General features: G+C 38.6%; 2 protein-coding genes across 2 annotated transcripts; both read left to right on the plus strand.

The window, feature by feature from the left end:
- Window positions 1–210: 210 nt before the first annotated feature.
- Window positions 211–10,606, plus strand: si:ch211-14c7.2 (uncharacterized). The gene is made up of 6 exons (XM_056234165.1): window positions 211–585; window positions 1,770–3,650; window positions 6,189–6,388; window positions 8,744–8,865; window positions 9,249–9,372; window positions 9,612–10,606. The coding sequence occupies exons 2-6, from the start codon at window positions 1,796–1,798 to the stop codon at window positions 9,738–9,740; spliced, it is 2,430 nt and encodes an 809-aa protein (XP_056090140.1). The 5' UTR covers window positions 211–585; window positions 1,770–1,795; the 3' UTR covers window positions 9,741–10,606.
- Window positions 10,607–13,994: 3,388 nt separating this feature from the next.
- kcnk6 (potassium channel, subfamily K, member 6) lies at window positions 13,995–19,330 on the plus strand. Its single transcript, XM_056234188.1, has 3 exons — window positions 13,995–14,417; window positions 16,888–17,283; window positions 18,814–19,330. The coding sequence occupies exons 1-3, from the start codon at window positions 14,102–14,104 to the stop codon at window positions 19,047–19,049; spliced, it is 948 nt and encodes a 315-aa protein (XP_056090163.1). The 5' UTR covers window positions 13,995–14,101; the 3' UTR covers window positions 19,050–19,330.
- The last annotated feature ends 2,402 nt before the right edge of the window (window positions 19,331–21,732 follow it).

A 21,732-nucleotide genomic window follows, 5' to 3' on the forward strand; every position in this document is an offset into this window, starting at 1 on the left:
TACTTACTAGTTCGGCTTGTTTCTATATAGTTAATAGTAGTAGCTGAAGTGTTAATGTTGTACTACTCATTAGTCCTGCATTACTTCCTGCATAGTTACTCAGTAATGACGGACCATTATTCTAAAGTGTTACCTGAAAAAGCTAATAATGAAAAATGGGTTGGCGCGTGTGCGTGTCTTCGTGCGCTAGCATAAAAGCTCTGACGTTATGCACGCTCGGCTATTGGTCAGCTGGTAGCACGCACTAGATTGCGGAGGCTCTGCGTTGCTTTGCCAGTGAACGCACAACGCAGCCTGCGCTATGAGGAGACACGGAGGTGTAGCGTGACGCTCACTTTAACGGAGCACATGAAACGTACATGGGATTAATAGCTTACTCTACAAATCTACGATGCTCTGTATTCGGATATGCTGTCTTAAAACGACGCGGTGACATGGATATCATCATTTCTAAACAGTCCAAAATCCTCATGAAGGTTAAAGCCCAAATCCTTCAGCCCAGCAGCATCTTCACAACCTACAGCTGGAATTGTGTGATTCGTGACATCGCATCAGCATGAGGGAAATGACTGGCACGGTGTAAAGGTAAGATGATACAAAGAAACAAAATATTGGTTGTTTGTGATTTTAAAAGATTAATATTAGCATATCAAGCCACAAAAAGAATCGATGTACAAAATTCCCCCTCCCCGAGGTTACATCTGTGTGGGCAAGTATTAGTTAATGACAGACTCCCGATTTGGTGCAAGTGATGCGATCACGTATTGTGTGTGTGTAGACTACGTAACGCAGCGTCCTCCGATCATCGTGACATAGTTTGGGGCATGCGAAATAAAATATAAGATAAATGTACACGACAGTAACAGTATACAAAGATTAAAGTATTAAATGTACTGATAAAAAACATAAATCAAATAAAACAATCTGTATAAAATACAATTATAATTACAACATATTATATAGGCCTACATATATATGCATACATTGATACATATTTGTGTATGTATGTATGTGTATATATATATATACATACTGTATGTGTGTGCACACACACTCGCATACACACACATATATAAATATAATATATATACACATATATTATATAAACACAAACTTATGTTTGATGCAATTAATCATGTTTAATCGATTTGACTGCACTAATATATAATAAAATTTAAACAGAACGAAGAAAGAACTATCTTTTCGTGGTTTGATATGACAATATCTTTTATAATAGTTGTAAGTATAAAAATAAAAACATTATACATATTGTATGTGTATTTAGAATATTGCAATGTTCTACAATTACAGTGTGTATATAACTATAAAACACAGTAAACTATAATAGAAATATAAACTACACAATTGTAGTATATACAATAACAGATTAATAATTAAAATACATATTACAGTTATAATGAATGCAAGAAAATTATATATTGATTTTAATATATGTATATATATATATATATATACTCGGACAGTGAGGACTGAACAAATGATGTGAACACAAGGCAAATTAATTTCAAATTAAAAAGGCATAGCCTAGTAAATAAATTAACTTTTAAATTTTATATGAAGACAATTTGCCATGAACTAAATTAATATTTGAGCCGGTACTTGTTTTTGTATTGACCTTTAATTATCAGATATCAAACTTACATAAAGATATATGCCATTTGCATTCCATGGCTGAATAATAAAAGATGTGCTGTAACAGAAACATTTTAAGATTTTGACATCCTAAATGCCATTCTTACCCACCACAGCATCTGATATTATTGCCCCAAGAAGAATGCTGCAACAGAACAACAACAATAACTGCTTGGAAATGGCCCATCGGGAGCTACTGAATGAATGCCGAAGAACTAATGTCTCATTGACCAGTGCCCTTGAGTTTGGAGCCATACCCCTGATTAAAGGCCTGAGAGCGTGGGCTGTGAGTGGTGGCTACTCTAAAGCCAGGAGAAAGGCTGCTAATGGATCTCGGGCACAGAGCACATGCCAACAGCCTCCTGAAGACAGGGTGGGGCAGAGAAGCTGGTCAGGTCAGGTTAGCAGTGGCTATGGGCACACATTGGACAGTACGAATAGTGCTGCGAGAACTTCAGGGGTCAGGCAAGGCGGTCTTGGTGCTCTTGTAACTGTGGCCACTTTGAAAGGCACCGAGGGGGGTGGCAGGCAGACTCAGACTCGCTGCCTCTTTCTCAAGGCCCAGGGACGAGGCAGCTACATCTGTGCTGTTGGAAACCGAGGGGCTGGAGCGAGAGTCACAGGTCCACGGACTCACACTGTCATTCTTGAGGGGACAAAAGAAGAGCTTATATGTTCCTCTAGGGGGCAGAGGGTGAGCCAGGATGGGACAGACGAAGGAGGATTATTCAAGGCCAAGCCCAGGGCCATAAGAAAATGGAGGAAGTGCAGTAAAACAACAGGCTCAGCGGAGAGAAGAACAACAGCTCACGGCAAAAAGGAAATCGCCAATCAGCACTGTGAGCCGGAACATGGAGACCAAAAAAATGCAGTTATTACAGACACCCAGCCACTTAACGTAGCACCAGGTACAACAATAACACAATGTCAGAAAGGTACCAGTGCTAGCTATCCAAGTCAGGAAGATATCAATGAGTTGGGCAAAGACAAAAGGGCTCATTCCCCCGTATCGATGAAAACTGTTGCACCCGAGAGCATGGACCCACAAACCTGCTGCTCTTCTGCCAAACCATGTGCCAAACCAGGTGAGCAGGTCGAAGCTGATATGAGTATTAATCAATCCGATAACTGTTCTGAAATAGATGAAGGATCCAGTTGTGCCAATGGTGATGCACAAGGAGACCCTAAGGTTAGTAAATGTGACCTTGAATCAAATGATCACCAGAACATTCATAACTTTGTTGCTGATGTGTCAAACCTAGGATCACCTGTAGCATCTGAGGCTGCTCATACTAACTTCGAACGTCTAGAAATAAAATCAACCACAACAAACTGTAATAATGAGCCAAGCATAGATCATTCTCCCATTAAAACTCCCTCTGAAGTCCCTTTCAGCATTGAGAAGAATCAAGAATCCAGGCCAGATGAGCGCCTAATGGACCGCGAGAATCTACATTCGGTGGAGAATCGCAATCTCACAACTCAGAGAGACGGACCTCCAGAAACAAAGAGTACAGTCATGTCGGAGGGCCGCACTCCAGTGGGTGTTGAATGTAGCACTACGCAGAAGAAGTGGAGGCCGTCCATGTGCTCACCTCAGCATTGGGAGGAATTAATCACAGAGCATGGGGAACTTGAAGTTCAGCAGTCTGACAAATCCTCTTCACGAGGCTTTAGCACACCAACAACCAATATAACTCTAACCACTATTCACTCCCAGCCTAATCCTGCCCCTACCACCATTGCAGCCATAGCAACAGCCATCCCAGCATTAAGCAATGGGGAGGTGGGGGCTAGAGGTGGAGACTCGCTGCCTCTGGTGAACTCAGAGTTGCTATCAGAGCTGGCAAGAGTTGACGACAGGGACAAGGTGGCCACTGACGAGGGGTCTCTTGATGTGGGCGATGAGGATGAGTTTGGGGCTTTCATGCAGGCAGGTGGGATGGACGGGTTCAGTGACGTCCAACAGTTGGCTGCGGGAGAGGATTACAACTGTGGTAAGTAAACTGTCTTGAAAGTAGCGGGGTAATGAAAACATTAAGTCACTTAAGACGGAAGGTACAGTAAGTTCTCTTCTAGAGCAGGAACCTGGCTTTGTTTGGGTTTGTGTGAGCAGATAAACATGCAGTTCCAGTACTAAATAGTCTGTCTGGATTGACCTGGATTCCTGCAGACCCCCTCGGTTCCCCCGACCTCATGTGAAGATATTCATTATTTAAAGCAATGCTTGGAATTCCTACCCCCTCATCCCTGTTGCTGTGTACCAGCCTAAGGCAGGAGGCAGCATTGAAATGACATGCAAACACAAGGCCAATGGGACAAGAGGAGAGGCCAACCTCCATAATGCCAAAGGCAGTGTGTCTAGAGGGAATGGCTTGATCAAAATAGAGGACAAACACAGCATTATTTATTCATATACTATGTCTTCTGCCCATAATTGTTGGTCAAAACCAAATACTTTTCCCCTTAATAATCTTACGAGCTTAAATTCATTTTTGGCAGCCATTGTGTAATCATAATCCGCAGGATTAATCCTGCTCTCTAAAAAGGTGAAAACCAGGTGATTCAGGTAACATAAACAGGTTTAACCTACTTTTTATTTTTTAGGTCATGCAAGGAAATCTTTTATATGACAAATAAGTTATTTGTGGAAGGCATTTACCATATCTTTCCAATTCAGGCTGATTGGAATAATGTGCCTGCCGTGACATTTTAGCAAAATGATATGACTACTTGCACATTTCGCGATACTTTCAAGTCAGTGCCGCTAAAAGGTTAATGCTTAAGGTTAATATCTACAGTACCATTTCAAAAACCACCAGCATTAAACCCTAAACCTTTAACCTAACCTATAGTGTTAACACAAGCAAGCGTTAGATAAAAACAGAGTTTCCGAAGCAACCATGTCATCTAGATTGCTTATAGAAGTTTTTGAGCTCTTATCTGGACTCATACCCGAACGCTCAAGTGCAATGCCATGTGAGCAACCAAGAAAGTTTACTATGTCAGAAAAGCCAAACATATGGAGCCAGTTATGTGATGCAAACTTCACAATGTATTAGTTTACAAATCATGCTCTCTATGGTCAAAGTGTGTTGAGTTCATAACATGCTAGAACTGTGTGAAAAGTCTTTATTAATCAATGATCTGCCCCTGTAATCATAATTTGTGTGAAATTTATTAAAATATGTTGTTTCACTGTATGTTGGTACTAGAGGCACATTTTCCCAAATTAGCCTTTGTTGTACCTTTCAACAATGGTCTAAAAATAACTAATTATACACTTTGTTCACAGAGTGTATAAAAAACAGAGAACTGAAGTATGGTTAAACACTTTCACGTCCTGTCAGTTATTGCACATGTCCATGATGCTAGAGATTGTGAAACCTTTCCACCGCAGTTAGCTGAAGCTCTTTGCATTAACATAACTCCTACTGGTCTTGTTATGTTTTTATATGAGATCCAAGAAAAGGAAACTTTAAAGGGGTCATATAATGCCATTTTTGTACAAGCTAATATGATTCTTTAGGGTCTAAATTAAAAGTTTGTAATATACTTTAATTAAAAATTCTTATTAGTATTGTAAGAAAACACTTATTTTACCTGGTCAAAAACAGCTCTGTTTTCAGCACGCCGTTTCAGTGCATATGACTTTAAATGATCATGAGCTTTGCTCACCCCGCCTCTCTGTTCTGTGTACACCGTTTGTGACACAATAACCATAACGCGTTGTTCATTATAAACGTGGGATTATGAATTATATGGAGAACGTCGTACATAGAAAACATGCAGTAATGTACCGTGAGTGTAAACCTTAGACTCATTCATCGTGAAGCGATTTGGAAAGATATAAATATTAATATAAAGTTTAATAAAACGTTACACTCACTTCAGTTGTTCTAGAGGTTCAGCAGGAACACGAATATCTGATACTGATCCTTTATTCAGGAGCAGCTGCTTAGCAAAACCAGGTTTATACTGACCCTCGTTTATAAAGCAGTCTGGTGTGTGAAATGATTCGCGCAAACATGAGAGCATTGACGTTGCTCGTGGGGAATATTCCCTTCGAAAACAAAACTCAGCCACTGCGTCTTCAGCGGTTCGGATTTAGGAACATTAAAATGACTGCTGTGTTCGTTATTACACCCAAGAACAGAACACCACAATCGCTTAGACGCCATTCTGCTCATAGACAGTGCTCCAGCAGCATATCAACAATGACCGCGCCGGTCCGCGCAGACTATGATTGACAGCTCTCAAGAGCGAGGGCGGGCCTGTGTTGAAAGGCGCCTGTCAATCAACAATCGCGGGAGGGGCGTCCGACCGTGTGACGTCACACGGTCGAACGGCTCGATTTGAGGCAGGGGAAAACATTTAATGAGATTAAAACAAAAACACTGGATGGATTTTTATCATTATATGATGGTTGTGTACAGGCACTGCCAACACACATTTCAGTACAATCAACTTGAAAAAGTGCATGTACCATTATATGACCCCTTTAAAGACTTACATGAACCCTTATCTCCTCTCAGAGGGATGCGCAAGTTCCACTAATGCAAATGAACCTGCATCCTGGGCATCTGATTGGACGGCAGACCAGTCATTCCAGCAGTCAGAGAGCACATGGATTGCCTTCAGCCAGGAGACTGTGGAGCAGAAGACAGTGCCTGGTGGCCAGTGGTGGCCTTCAACCGAAAAGCCAAACCTTTCCCTCTCTCCTCTCTATTATGTGGTAAAGATTTATATTTATATTTATGTGGTAAAGAGTTATAATAATTCTGTTTTCAGATTAAAAATTAGTGACTAATGCTGCCCTCACATGTAATCAGAAATTTCCTACTTCCCACTTTTGAAGATTATGAGCTCGTCGCATTCAAGTGCTTTGTTGTCGGAAAGAACTGGAATCATGGAGGACACCAGGTTTATTCTTACCTGTTCATTGGGAATATTTTATTAGAGCAGGAATGATATTTAGCGTCCCATTCATTGGCAACCATATAAAAATTCACCGCACTATCTACATCGTCAGCTTGCTGACAATTCTGGAATTTCGCTCAAATACAGGCTATTTCACTGTGTATAAAACATACATATGCTTTAAATGATTATATGTAAATATGCACTACTTAAAGACAAGACAAGGCAATGTAGCTGTTGTGGAAATCACTAATGAAGAATAACAGTCACAGCATGAAGTCCACAGTTCAAGTCCCCATGAAATCAAAATGCCCCCATGAATACATTAGCCCTACTGTTATCTATAAGCTAGTGTGCTCCAAATAACGTCAAAATTCGCATTTAGAAGATAAAAGCGTTAAAAACTTACAGTCTCTCACTTCCACCAAAATGGATGATGACATCACGCTGCACTTCAGCTTCTCATCAGATTTTCTGTCCAATCAAATGCTCTCTAGAATCTGTAGCTCCGCCCCCTACATTATAAACAGATGCTTGAAGCTGCGGCTAAAATCAGTCACATTCACTATTTTCTACATGGTGAATGGCACATAGTGCACTACATTGGCTTTTGGCTTGCTTAGTTGGGGACATTTAATATTCAATAATAGACCAGAAAATGTATCGGACCCATTTGAATTCTGCACAGAATGCTACATTTTAAAGAGGAGATTAGGAGGAGGAACGGTTCAAGATTAGGAGGAAACTTTACCGAGCTCAACGGCTCTGGCCGAGCTGTGATATAAATTAAACGCTACTGGCTATTTAAAAAAAAAATGGAGGAGCTGTTCGATATGTCCCGGACTGTCTTCAGTTTCTGTGGTAATTACGTCAACACATTGAATAATGCTGCGCGTTTTAAGGCACTTTAACTATAACTTAAAGGTTATGCCTCACCCAACTTGTGAACTTGGGTATCAAAATGATCCATGAGGTTCCCAGTGGTAAATATGACTTGAGAGGGTGTTCATGTCCACTTTTTAACTAGGAAATCCATATTTACGATAATTCCCATAGCACGTGAAGGCAGCATAAGTATGTAGCGGTGCAGGGATGATGTCAGAACCAGGAAGACTGATTCACCAGTGGTTTATATTGGGGTTTTTCATTTGGGTAAAATAACCACACCATTACACCACCACCACCAGCCTGCACAGTGGTAACAAGGCATGATGGATCCATGTTCTCATTCTGTTTACGCCAAATTCTGACTCTACCATCTGAATGTCTCAACAGAAATCGAGACTCATCAGACCAGGCAACATTTTTCCAGTCTTCAACTGTCCAATTTTGGTGAGCTCTTGCAAATTGTAGTCTCTTTTTCCTATTTGTAGTGGAGATGAGTGGTACCCGGTGGGGTCTTCTGCTGTTGTAGCCCATCCGCCTCAAGGTTGTGCGTGTTGTGGCTTCACTAATGCTTTGCTGCATACCTCGGTTGTAACGAGTGGTTATTTTAGTCAAAGTTGCTCTTCGACACTTGAACGTTTTACTCTACAACTCTAAATTACACACATCCATATCGAAAACACGATTTCTGAAGCTGTTATTTGTATTTTAAAAAACATGTTTCTAATAAGTAACTAGATAAGAACGTTTGGGGTGTGCGCAGTTTACATTGTAGAGCAAAGCGTTCTATCATCAAGTTATGTTTATCACAGACCTCATTGTACACATAAATTGAAGAACCCTATAGTAAAATGTCGAGGGAACCACTGGTGAATTATGAGTTTTGACGTCACGACTGCATCAACCCCTTTGTGTTGGGGTCCCAAACATCCTGACCTAATGAATGTTCATTATCCCACTTATTAGACTACATAACAAATAAATAAATGTGAAATTACTTTTTTTTATTATATTATTATAACCATGTGATATATGAAAGAAATTGTACAGTTTAGCGGTCTTTATACATAATGATTTTGTCAGAAATATTCCAACGAGCCATGATACAATGACATACTATTTCTCATCCTCTACAAACATGAATTAAAGGCTTGTTTTATGATTTAAGTATCATACTAATATATCTTTAAACTCGAGAATGTTGTTGTAAGCCTATGAATGTTAGTTAAAACTCATCACTGTTGATGCTTTGATGACTAATGATCCTCACTGTTTGTGTGTGTAGTCAAATGTCTTTCTAGAGGCCTTTCCCTCTGACGAGTCTCCCTGTGAAGATCCTGAATACATTCCTACACTAAAGCAGCTTCTGCAAGGACCAGCTGAAAACAGCAATATAGGGGAGCACAAGTATGTTGCATTATTTGTAGTTGGGCTGCGCTTATTATTTATAAAGTTATAATACTATTAGGGATTTTTCAGCTCATCAGCTGGTAAGAAAAACATCAAAAATGTGCAGTGCTAAGGGAGGCTCCGGGAACAGTTTGAAAACCCCCTGACACATATAATAATCATCTATTGCCACCTTGTGGTAATATAAGATACTAGTGCATTGCATCAGATAAAAAACAAAGGCCTGACTGTTTTGCATGAAATTCTGTATTTCATCCTCTTGAGATGACTGAAAATGTAAAAACAAATCTTTCTTTGATAATTTCACGTATAATAATGGTATTTGTTTTTCTTGTTACACGCATTAAACTCTGTGTTAATCATTTTGCTTTGGCCCAAAGGGAACAGAGCTTCCTTGATGGCCTCCAGGATCTGGACCGGATGATTGGTGTGAAATATAAGAGGGCGGAGTCTGTGTCCTGTAAACTTCTCCTTCAGTCACTGCGTTTGGAGCGTCCCAGCTCTGTGAGTTTGTTGCAATGAATGATAAAAACACTGTAATCATAATATATTGCAAAAAACCCTTTTGAGCGTTTGCCACATCAATCCCTTGTAGTGTTATTTAAAGTACAAAATATTATATTTACCATAAATAGGGCTTGGTATTGCAGTTGTATGTATTTGCAGTATAGTATAGTATATTTAATATAAATATTTGTATGTTTTCAATATTATAACCACATAATCATCCTTTTCTACCTCAGGAATGTGTGACAGTTCGACTGAAGACCAGTTCCAGGTTTTCTCCAAATCTCCCAACATCCAACCAGCAGTTAGCTGCAAATGCTAAGAGAAGACTGTCATATGACTTCAACAGAAATATCAAGACTTAGTCTCTATATCTGCTGAAACATCTTTGACCCATGCTTCCTTGGAAAAAGGAAATTCAGCGGAGAGGAATAATACGTGTTGAAAAACTGAATTTCCCTGGATTGACTTCTATTCTATGTTTATTTAAAATGTATTTCTTCTTTCAATGTCTGTTCTCACTCAGTGTCTGGTAGATTCTGTTTCTCATTCAGCTGTGTATCCAGAAACACAAGACTTGCGTTCAACCAAATATATGTTTTTCAGTATGTCAGCATATTAGGGTTCAATTAGGACAAATATACTCAAATGTCAAGTAAAAAAAACAAAAACCTTTGTCTGATTGTTTAGTTCAGGTGTAAGGAGACTTGTGCAGCATTGAGTCTGATTATTGGACCTATTTTTATCAAATATTACAGTATGCTGTTTTTGTATTGCTTTCAATCTATGGATTACATTTGCTAGAATAAGATTATTTAGCTGGAGCCATGGCGAACCTGTAGATTCATATATGGCCTTTCATGTCGGCAAAAAGAAATGAAAAAAATTAAATAAACAAAAAATATATATATTTTGATGGGGGGAGAGAGAATATTACAATTACTCTCTGCCCCCAAAAAGCTCTCCTTCACCTGAAAATTGTCAAAAGCTAGCAAATTTCCACAAAATGTATTTTCATACACCACCTCACAGAGAAATCCATTTTCTTGTTTCCATGTCTTTTCTCCCTGTGATTGAAGTACTAAATATGACACTGTAGTGTACCATTTTTAACTCCTGAAGAATAGAGACCATATTTTCAGAAGTGTTTTAAAATGAATGTTAACATTTTAAATTGAACCTGTAAGCTTGTTTGTTGATTGATGTAATTAAAACACCTTTAATGACTGAATGAAGCGGATAACTGAGGGTTCAACCATGCAATGTTTCGTAAGTTGCCCACCTTTTCATTTTGATTATCTGCACATATTATTTAGTTTCAGTTATGCCATCAAAACACTTGAGGACATCTCCTTTGGACAGAGATGTAACAAGAGGAAACTTTGGAAATTAATTGGTTAACTTTGACTAATCAGAGTGACTTGGCTGCTTGTTTACCAGGATAATAGTCTCCAACTGTTCACACTGCTGTCCTCATCATGAGTTTATGAGGTCTGTTTACTTAAGTGTGGATATGAACCGAAAGGCACTAAACTGTTTTGACTGAGACTGCAGCTATTTCTATCCCCTCAGTGACATGTGACTCTCCCTCACTAGACTTCATCACGAGTTTGTTTTTCTTTCTGTGTTATTTTCCATTTCAAAAGAAAACTTAGGATAATTTGGGACACAATATGTTGACAAGAAAGCTGTGTCGTCATGCGATTGAGGTCTCATTTATTGGTCTGAACTAAGTGTTGTTGTGACAGTCGCAGTCACAGTGCAAAAAATGTCCCATATTGCTGTAATACACCCACCCTATGCAAATTAATCCAAACCCCTGCATCAGTAACTTATGAATAAACTTTTACAGCCTATAACCAATGTCTTCTTAAGGCAAGACACCCCGGGTGAATAGGGTAAAAGGGTAATAGATATCACCTTACTTCCCCAGTTGACTGATTACATTAAGAATTGCAAACGTTTTTGTATTTTTTTGTATTACAAGTTTTCTGAAATGTTTAAATATGCAAATGAGGCATTATCTAAGTAAATATCCACCAATTTGCATACATTTCTAGAACACAACTCTGAACATTGGGTAAATTCTTGTTTCATTTTTCAAGGTTTTTATAGGATTTTGGATATCTCTTTTTGTCACTTCATAAATCAGAAAATACTGTCAACAGCCAGAATTAAAAAAAAAAAAAAAAGTATAAAATCAGGCAAATTATAAATGAACAAACCCCTCTGTAAAAACTTTCAGAATATAGGTAGGAATAATACTGTAAATGCTGGTGTATGTAGTGCTGCTGAAGTGGAGATTTCTGACTCAGAATAAGAGAAAGTCAGTTAGATAATAGATAAAGTGCTATAAAACATACACTTAAAATTGTATTTTGGATGTTTTCTTTCCACTAGTCTGAACCCCAAAATCTATAGAAGCTTGTTCAGAATAAAAAAAGGTAGGCCTAATTGTAATTCTTTTTTTCCTCATAATTGGATTTTAGTTTGGAAGCTTGTTTCCGCCACACTGAATAAAGCAAAGAACAAGTAATTGCGACTTCTTATCTCACAATTCTGACTTTTTTTTTTCTTACAATTGCTAGATATAAAGTCAGGATTGCGAGGAATAACCAAGAAAAAAGTCAGAATTGCGATATATAAAGTAGCAATTCTGAGAAATAAAGTCACAATCACAAGGAAAAAAGTCAGAATTGCGAGAAAAAAATGTAGAGTTGTAAGATATAAACGCAATTGCAAGAGAGGAAAAAAGTCAGTGATCTAAAACATGGTGGAGCCCAAGAAGGAGAGACCATGTAGAACAAAACAGCTTTTTCCTAGAAGACTGAAATGACTGAAGACTTCATCTCATGTATTTCATCATTTTAATAAGAAATACTATTCATTTCTGTAGGTGTAATACTTTTTTAAAGTACTGAGTACACCTTTAAAGTCCCTGTAAAGGCAATTTTAACAAAACATTCTAAACACATTCTAAAGGTTAGAAATGTATTGCTAAAACATATTACAAAGACTGTGAACTGTGAAGTACTGAATTGTGGAGTTAGACCGTTAAACAGTTTTTCACCCTGGCAATTTCACGGATTTTTTGGGCGGGTCTAAAACAGGGCTCGATGACGCACTGGAGCTCTTGGACACGCCCCTACTCGATGACGCACTGATACTGATCCCTCTAACAATATAAATAGAGCACATTCGCATCAGTTTGGCGCTCATTTGCGAGTTACTGTCAGTACTATTATCAGTTACTACAGCCTACAGTTTGCTATCTAGCCATGCCTTCGTCACGGAAATGCGTACTACTTGGATGCAATCATTTGCAAAACAGATCGGTGTCCTTGTTTAAATTTCCTAAAAACGACGACATCAAGAAGAGGTGGATTAATTTTGTGAAGAGCCACCTTGATGGAGAGCTGAGGATCACCAGCCAAACCCGCCTCTGTAGTGATCATTTTACTCGTGATAGTTTTATAAACTTTCGTCGGAGACAACTGGGATTCACAGATAATCCGTTGTTACTGGTGAAAGGTGCCGCACCGACTATCTCTCGCCTCGGCCTTCATCCATCCCGTCCCGCCGACAACTGGCGCCATCATCGGCAATGCGTGCCCACCAATGAGTGTAAGTTGCCTTGTGTGCTTGTTATAATTATAGTAGGTAGTCCACTGTAACTACTAAATTCTGCAACCCTCTAACGTGATTTTTATTTAACGTTATATGATCAAAATTCCTTAGCCAAGTAATTTAAACTAGTATCTGTTCACAAAGCAGTCCCTTATCTAATGGATTTATGCACATCAATTTATCGTTAATATAACAACCATGATGGCTATTAGTTTGATCTATAACTATAAAGTGTAAATATATTTTTTAATCAGTTGTTTATTGCTAGTCTAACTTAGTTTGATCTATAACTATAAGGTGTAAAAATATGTTGTTTTTTTCTGTTATTTATTGCTAGTCTAACTTTATTTGTCTAAGTTAGGTTAAGCTAGTTAACGTTTACTTACATATAACTTAGCTAACTTGCATAAAAGGGAGAGAAAAAATTTACCATTCTGTTGCAGAGCGAGGGGGACGATGTTGACTTCCTTGGTCAATGTCTTCTGAATCGGATTCAGGCTCTGGAGGCTCAAACAAATATGGCTTGGTATAACCTAATAAGCTGCTAGGAGCATCCATTTCGGCTGTAGCGGGTCCCGTCGAGTGCAGCTTTCCCGCGAGTGGGCGTGGTTTCAGCGCAGCCAGCGGACACGCCCCCAGCGTTTGAGAGCAGAGAAAACTGCTCATTTTTTCAAGATTTTGATAGCTTATTTTATGTACTTGCCGGCTTTTTTTATCATTCAAATTTGGCTGGGTGGCTAATAACACATTTTTCTGTGGTGTGACAAACTCAGAACACATACTTAATTTTGACTTTACGGGGACTTTAAGACTCTTGGCACTTGGGAGCACTTGATAGTAATCACACTATGTGTATAATGGATTTCTCTGTTGGGTGTAAATGAAGGAGCTCGTGTGAAGTTTGTGCTGCACCTTACAAACACACAAAATTCAAAGCATCCCCCATGTGACTGAGTGAGTGAGTACAGTTATTTCCTGGCCACCGTGGCCAACTTCTGTCAGAGGGTGGAGGATTGTGAAAGGGTGGAGTTTAATCAGTCGAACACATCACTGCAACAAATTAAGAATCACTTTCATCGCGTTACTCGCAAATCCCACCATGTCCACGGCGTTCAGGTCTTGCTTTGTGCTCAGTGGCTTCATCCTAGCGTACATCACTTACTTGATATTGGGAGCGCTTGTTTTCTCTGCCATCGAGCGGCCCGTCGAAGAGACCCTGAAATCAGACCTGAACTCCCTGAAAGCTGAGTTCCTCAACCTGAGCTGCATCAACGCTACGGCCCTTGAGGGTTTCTTAGAGAGAGTTTTAAAAGCGAATAAATACGGCGTGTCGATCCTTCAAAATGCCTCGCTCCGTTCAAACTGGGATTTGGCGTCTTCTCTGTTCTTTGCCAACACGATGGTCACGACAGTGGGTGAGTTTCACAGGAACAGAGTTTAATTGATGTTGCGCTTGTTTGATACATCATATATTGGATATTTATACGTTTAGCAGCCCCTTATATCTGACGCGAGTGTAGAATACTGTGTAGAACACCACAAACATTCGAACTTCTGCAAAACAACGTTCCAAAGTTCGCCAGAACTGAACATACTAATTAGAGTCTACTGTAACTGTGTAAACAACAGAGTGGAATAGCGTTTTTATTAAGAGACGAGTTCATCAGAGTCATTCCTATTATGTAGTGTTTTCCTATTGCCTACTGTATATAGCCTAAAGGTGTAGCAGACTTATGACAAACAACTTTTTTTACCCAATGGCAAGATGAACAGGATGTTTAACAGGATGTAAATGTTGGCAATTGAGGCCCCTTTGTGTGGAATCTCTTTCAAAAATATAAATGCAGACATATTTTAATTTGACCTAAAGACTAGAGCTTTTTAATTGATTAATCTCATGATTTCTGACCACTGTTTAGACTGCAGAATAAAACCTCCTGACCTAACCTAATAGGATGAAAATGGAGCATGCTTTTTTTTTTAGCAGTTAAAGTAAATGTATAGATAGACAGTTTTTCCATCTTAGTATTGAAAAGGTATAAAACCCATATTTATGTATATATTACACACACACACACACACACACACACACACACACACACACACACACACACACACACACACACACACACACAAAAGCTGGAATCAGATTGTAAATCAAATGTTGAATGAAAGTCTTGCTTGGTACACAACCTCATTTCCATTTCTCAAAAAGATAAATGTGATGAATGTTTATGCAATTGATATATTGTATCCATGCCTTAAAATGTCAGGATTTTTTTTTTTTTAAAAGATACTGATGTGATGACAACTCCCAGTTATCAAAAGAATTATTTTCATATTCAGTTTGTTTTAAATGTTACTGAAGGTCTGCGTTTAGATTAATGCATGTGATTGGACTGGTAATGGAATTTAGGTTAGTGTGAAATTTAGAGTGCAGTGTGTACATAACTTAAATATGTTTCATGTACTTGTGAGGGGAGTTTAATTAGATTAACTTACATGTTTTTCATCCGTTTTACCTTTAGCTGTCATCTGCACCCAGTAGTGCTGCTGTTAATAGAGGAAGTAAAACATTTGCATGGAAGGGAAATGTGTGCCCAAACATTCAAATTGTAGTGTGTGGGAGAAACTTGTTTTTGTTTGCGTATTACTCTGAGAGACAGTAATTCCACATTTAATTTATCCATGTTATCCATAAAAGGGATTTTAAGGTTATTTCATGATATTTGTTTTTGTCAAACCCACAAACCACTCTTTTGAGTTTTGGTATAGTGCAAGCTTTGTTTGCTTAAACTGGGCTTCTCGGTTCGTGTCCTGCAAAGAGTATCATGGGAAATCAATCCTTTGACCTGTTTGTCTGTATAAAGCTTTCCTTTCATCGAGCATGTTAACCTGTGTAGCTGACCCTGCTCTGTATTAGATTACACTAACAGCTTTATGCAGTCAGGAAATCACATGCGTTGGATAATTAGCAAGATAAAACGGATATTTCAGTCAAAAATAAAGATTCTGTAATCATTTACTAATTACTCACCCTCGTGTCGTTCCAAACCAAAGTTGCTTTTGTATGGACATACACAGTTTCCTAGTATATCGTCTTTTTTGTTCCACTGGAGAAAAAGTCATACAGGTTTGGAACATGAGTAAATGATGTAAGAATCTTAATTTTTTGGATGAACTATCTCAGATTCAAGTCAGAGTATCTCACATGAAAATGCAAAATCTTACCATGATACAAGTAATTTTCAAACACCATAAGGAATGATATCACACAATAAAGTTCTTCTGGCTGAAATCAGAGATGTTACTAATTAAAATGAAAGCCAAACCCTCGATTTTTCTACATCATCTCTTAAATGACTGCTAATTTAATTTGGGAAATGTTATTATCAGATTCTTTGACAACCAGACAACTGATTGTCTATTCATTGATGCTTTTTGAGAATTGTTACTTTACTCTGACAATGAAACTGACTGACCATTATCTAAAATCTCCTAATAACGTCAGCCTTTTAACCTGCAACATCCGATCATATTCATTAATACTTTATTAACATCACTTATCCTCAAAAATACTGGGCAATATGTAAATATCTTAATTGCCTTCAACGCTCAACCGTGTGCCTGGGACGTGTGCTAGACAAATACATTACAATATAGATCTAAATCACTCGTATCATTGTTCTATATTGTCATATTGCCCAGTCATAAAACATGCTCTATATGGTAAAGCACTAAGGCATTATATACTATTATGACTTTTTGTAAAGCTGTGTATTGTGAAAAGCGTTATACAAATAAATTTGCCTTGACATGAAGTGGCGTGTCAGTTGGAAACATTCCCCTGCACAGATTTGTTTGACTTGTTTGCCTCTCTTCCAGGATACGGCCACACTACGCCGCTCTCTGATGCGGGTAAAGCGTTCTCCATCGTGTATGCTTTGATCGGAGTGCCCTTCACCATGCTGGTGCTCACAGCCTGCGTCCAGCGCCTCATGCACCCCCTGACCTACGGGCCGATCTCCCTGTGCCAGCAGCGGGCCGGCCTGCACCCCCGCGCAGCCAGTGTTGTGCACTTCATCGTACTGATGGTCCTGGTGGTGCTCGGCTTCTTCGTGATTCCTGCGCTGGTGTTCAGCGCCATAGAAGAATCCTGGTCTTTCTTGGACGCCTTCTACTTTTGTTTCATCTCCCTCTGCACTATAGGACTGGGGGACTTTGTGCCAGCAGAAAAGCCAGGACAGAGACTCAGAGCTTTGTACAAGATATCAGTCATGGGTAAGAGACTCGAATCTCCTCGAGTTTCCTTTCAGAGACCTTTTGGTTGAGCTCAAAGACAGGTGAGGGGTGTGAAAGGCTTTAACCAAGATAGGGCTTTAAAGGTTTCAACAGATAAGGCAAAAGTTCCCTCATTTAACAAAACATCGAAAATAAACTTTAAAATGTACTATATTTAAGTTATATATAAGTAGTATAAATTAATAAATAATTTATTATTAATATAATGTATATAGAGTGTGTGTGTGTGTATATATATATATATATATATATATATATATATATATATGTGTATTTATTTATTTAAAAAAAAATATATATATATATATATATATATATATAAAACTAATTAAATTAAAATAAATACATATATATATATATTTTTTTTTATTGAATTAGTTTTTTTTATATATATATATATATATATATTTTTTTTTTTTTTTAAATAAATACATATATATTTAGCTTCTAGAGTCAGTCAGTATGACCTGAACAGTAATTTTCATCTCTTTAGAGGGTTAGAGTTGTAGTCATTAAGGTCTTTTTTTATGACTTACAGTCATGCAGTGATCCCTTTTGTGGTTATGTCATTCATAGTTATATGAAAATCAACACACAAAAAAGAATAAAAGTGATGCACAGTATTATGCGATAATGTCAGAATCCCATGGACTGATATTGTGTCTTCTAAGGCTGAAACCGAGTGCTGTAAAAGAAAGCATGAGGGCCACAAATGTCCGATGTCCAACCCAGGCTGCAGGCATTTAGTTTATGGTTCATATAAGCGGCTCATGGCTATAAAAAAAATGGCTAGGTAGAAGGAAAAATATTAGGTGTAAAAAGTGAATTTCACCTTTGTATCCAAGCAAGTCTCCTCTGAATGATTATTAAATATGATACATTCATACTAATTCATCTGTACAATTTAATTTTATGCTTTGCTTATTTAATATTGAGGTTTTATGGTTAGTGCCTGACCTCACAAATGCCCTACTGGACGACTGGGCATATAGTCCCACAGGAACACTCCAAAATCTTGTGGAAAGCTGTTATAGTGGCAAACTTCACATAAATGCCTGTATTTAGAATGTGATCTCATACATTTACTGTGTGTGTGTGTGTTTCAATCTTCGGCAAAGGTCTTAAACAATATTGTAACAATTTACTATAAGTTTTTGCCTACAGATTGCTAAAATTCTTTCTTTTCTCTTACAGCGCATCTGTTTTTGGTCCTTCGTACATTCCACAAACTTGCTAATATAATATAATCTATCCGAGGAAACTTAGATGCAATTGTGAAATTGACCTTTTACCCCTAATATTTTATCCATGTGCTTGTCAATGTTATTAGTGCCATTGGAAACTTATATATATCATACCAAGTGCCAGTGGGCTGGCATTTAATATTATAAATATAAATAATTTTTCCTTTCTTCAAAGCTCTGAAATATTTCAGCTTCCCTTGTAAGTACTTGAAATGGTTATCTAAAGTTGTTTGGTTACATGAGTTGTCGTTCTTTTCTCTTCCAGTGTACCTGTTTGTGGGCTTGATGGTCATGTTCCTGGTCCTTCGCACATTCCACAAGCTTGCAGATGTGTACGGGTGGACCGCTTTCTTCCAGCTGCCAAGTTGCGAGGAGGAAGATGAGGATAAAGAGCCGATAATCGATCGCGAGCCTGGTGACGAATCGCCCGAGGCTGAGAAGGCCTCAATAAAGCAGCGGGATCCCAGCTCTCAAGTGTCCTACAACTCCATAAATGGATAAAATGCTAGATCTTTCCTCATTCACATAAGATCACTTCTTTCCGCAGTGTCCTGCACTTGTAAATCGTCTTTAGCAGCAGCTCGCCGCGGCAGCACCTCCGAGGTCAAGGCGGTCGAGGATGAACACGTGCAGTGCAATACACCTCACTGTTGGGCAGAACATCTTGGAACGAAGCATCTGAGTGGATTGTAACATTTTCATGAACCAAATGATTTTTTTCCCCTGTTTGGAGTTTTCAAATTTGATCTTCAAGACTTTAGTAATGTTGCCATTCTTTTAGGAAATTGTGTCCTACGTGTGAATGTTCTCTAGCGTTGTTTTGTGTAGGATTTGTAACTGTTTGCTATTTTCATATTCAGATATATTTCCAGACTATTAAATAACTTTTTTTGTTCTTTTTTTTTTTTTTTTTTTTTGACCAAGACCTCTCAGTCTGGACAAAAGAAACAGGAAGACAATCCCGTCCAGTATTGCATTGTTCATCGAGGAGTATGAAATGAATCATTGTTTTCAGAGCTAGTTGATGGTGGTTTTTGATGTCCTGAGATGTGTAGAACTTCAGATGCACTTTATAACTGGCTTTTTACACTTTATAATTGACAGCCAATGACTGTTATGCTGTCTTTTTGTCTTTATTGTAGTATTGTACATTCATTGATTATTCTTTGTATCATTGTATAGTAAATGTTGGATGGTAGGGAACAAAAAAGGTGCCTGATATTCATGTCAGAACAAACGGTGTTTTAAGAAATGCATGCACAGAAAAAAAATAAAAACTTTGTACTTTGTGACTGTGTGATGAAATTTATCATGAGTCTGTGTAGCTGTGGAGTTACAGGAAGGTTTCACTTCACACATCCTGTATTATTTCTTAAACACTTTAAATACAGGGGCTGGACAATATAGTGTTGGAGGTTTCACACCAATATATGTGCGTTTGAGTGTGAAGGTTGCAATAGCACAACTGTACACAACTATTGCAATCCACACAACATGATGGGAGACGCATTGTTTTTGTCATCTGTGACTAGTCTTTGTGGTGTATTGAGAGCTATGGTATCTAGGATAATGTCCAACAGGAGTAACTATCAATGCAAGAGGAAGCAGTCTGAAAGGGATGTCCAGAGACTAACCCGGATTGTATCCAAAAAACACACACAGCTGCCCAACTCAACACTGTTTCCACCAAAACTGTTCGTCGGGAGCTCCACAGAGTCTATATTCATGGTCAGGTTGCTTAGTATAACCAAACAATTGGTCACTCATGCCAATGCCAACAGTGCAAATCTTGGGCTGTGGACAATGTGAAAAATGTATTGCTCTCTGATGAGTCCACCTTCACTGTCTTTTGGTCACGGTGTGGAGAAACCCCAAAGAAACTTAAAACTCTGTTGCGTGCCCAGAGTGACGCACAGGGTGGATCAGTGATGGTTTGAGCTGCAAAATCATGGTATTCTATGGACACGTCACAGTGCCAAGGACTACCAAACCATTCTGGAGGACCATGTACACACGGTAAAAAATTATTCCGTAAAAAAACGGATAATGTACTGGCAGAAAATTACCAGGACATTTACCTTTAAATGACGGACAGTTCCTTCAACTCTAAAACGGAAAATTCTGTATATTAACGGTACATTTTCTGTACTATTCACGGATAATCCTTCATAATACAGCTTTGGTAGCAAATAATTAAAGAACGATATATTCAAATTGAACATGGTTTATTTTTGTAAAAATTTTCATGTAAACATTCTTAAATGCATTCAATGGGTAAAGATTTATTTATATATATAAATATTATATACACTCACCTAAAGGATTATTAGGAACACCATACTAATACTGTGTTTGACCCCCTTTGCCTTCAGAACTGCCTTAATTCTACGTGGCATTGATTCAACAAGGTGCTGAAAGCATTCTTTAGAAATGTTGGCCCATATTGATAGGATAGCATCTTGCAGTTGATGGAGATTTGTGGGATGCACATCCAGGGCACGAAGGTTCCACCACATCCCAAAGATGCTCTATTGGGTTGAGATCTGGTGACTGTGGGGGCCATTTTAGTACAGTGAACTCATTGTCATGTTCAAGAAACCAATTTGAAATGATTCGAGCTTTGTGACATGGTGCATTATCCTGCTGGAAGTAGCCATCAGAGGATGGGTACATGGTGGCCATAAAGGGATGGACATGGTCAGAAACAATGCTCAGGTAGGCCGTGGCATTTAAACGATGCCCAATTGGCACTAAGGGGCCTAAAGTGTGCCAAGAAAACATCCCCCACACCATTACACCACCACCACCAGCCTGCACAGTGGTAACAAGGCATGATGCATCCATGTTCTCATTCTGTTTACGCCAAATTCTGACTCTACCATCTGAATGTCTCAACAGAAATCGAGACTCATCAGACCAGGCAACATTTTTCCAGTCTTCAACTGTCCAATTTTGGTGAGCTCTTGCTAATTGTAGCCTCTTTTTCCTATTTGTAGTGGAGATGAGTGGTTTCCGGTGGGGTCTTCTGCTGTTGTAGCCCATCCGCCTCAAGGTTGTGCGTGTTGTGGCTTCACAAATGCTTTGCTGCATACCTCGGTTGTAACAAGTGGTTATTTCAGTCAAAGTTGCTCTTCTATCAGCTTGAATCAGTCGGCCCATTCTCCTCTGACCTCTAGCATCAATC

The sequence above is a fragment of the Rhinichthys klamathensis genome, unplaced genomic scaffold, assembly GCF_029890125.1.
Source record: "Rhinichthys klamathensis goyatoka isolate OS25496 unplaced genomic scaffold, OSU_Roscu_1.1 h1tg000391l_1, whole genome shotgun sequence".
NCBI classification, from domain to species: domain Eukaryota; kingdom Metazoa; phylum Chordata; class Actinopteri; order Cypriniformes; family Leuciscidae; genus Rhinichthys; species Rhinichthys klamathensis.

Excerpts from the sequence above, each read along its gene's own strand:
- si:ch211-14c7.2 (XM_056234165.1), top strand. The coding sequence starts at position 1,796 with ATGCTGCAACAGAACAACAACAATAACTGCTTGGAAATGGCCCATCGG. Across the intron at positions 3,651-6,188 it reads GGGAGAGGATTACAACTGTG|AGGGATGCGCAAGTTCCACT; the intron begins GTAAGTAAACTG and ends ATCTCCTCTCAG. Across the intron at positions 8,866-9,248 it reads AGCAATATAGGGGAGCACAA|GGAACAGAGCTTCCTTGATG; the intron begins GTATGTTGCATT and ends TTTGGCCCAAAG.
- kcnk6 (XM_056234188.1), top strand. The coding sequence starts at position 14,102 with ATGTCCACGGCGTTCAGGTCTTGCTTTGTGCTCAGTGGCTTCATCCTA. Across the intron at positions 14,418-16,887 it reads CACGATGGTCACGACAGTGG|GATACGGCCACACTACGCCG; the intron begins GTGAGTTTCACA and ends CCTCTCTTCCAG. Across the intron at positions 17,284-18,813 it reads GTACAAGATATCAGTCATGG|TGTACCTGTTTGTGGGCTTG; the intron begins GTAAGAGACTCG and ends TTTCTCTTCCAG.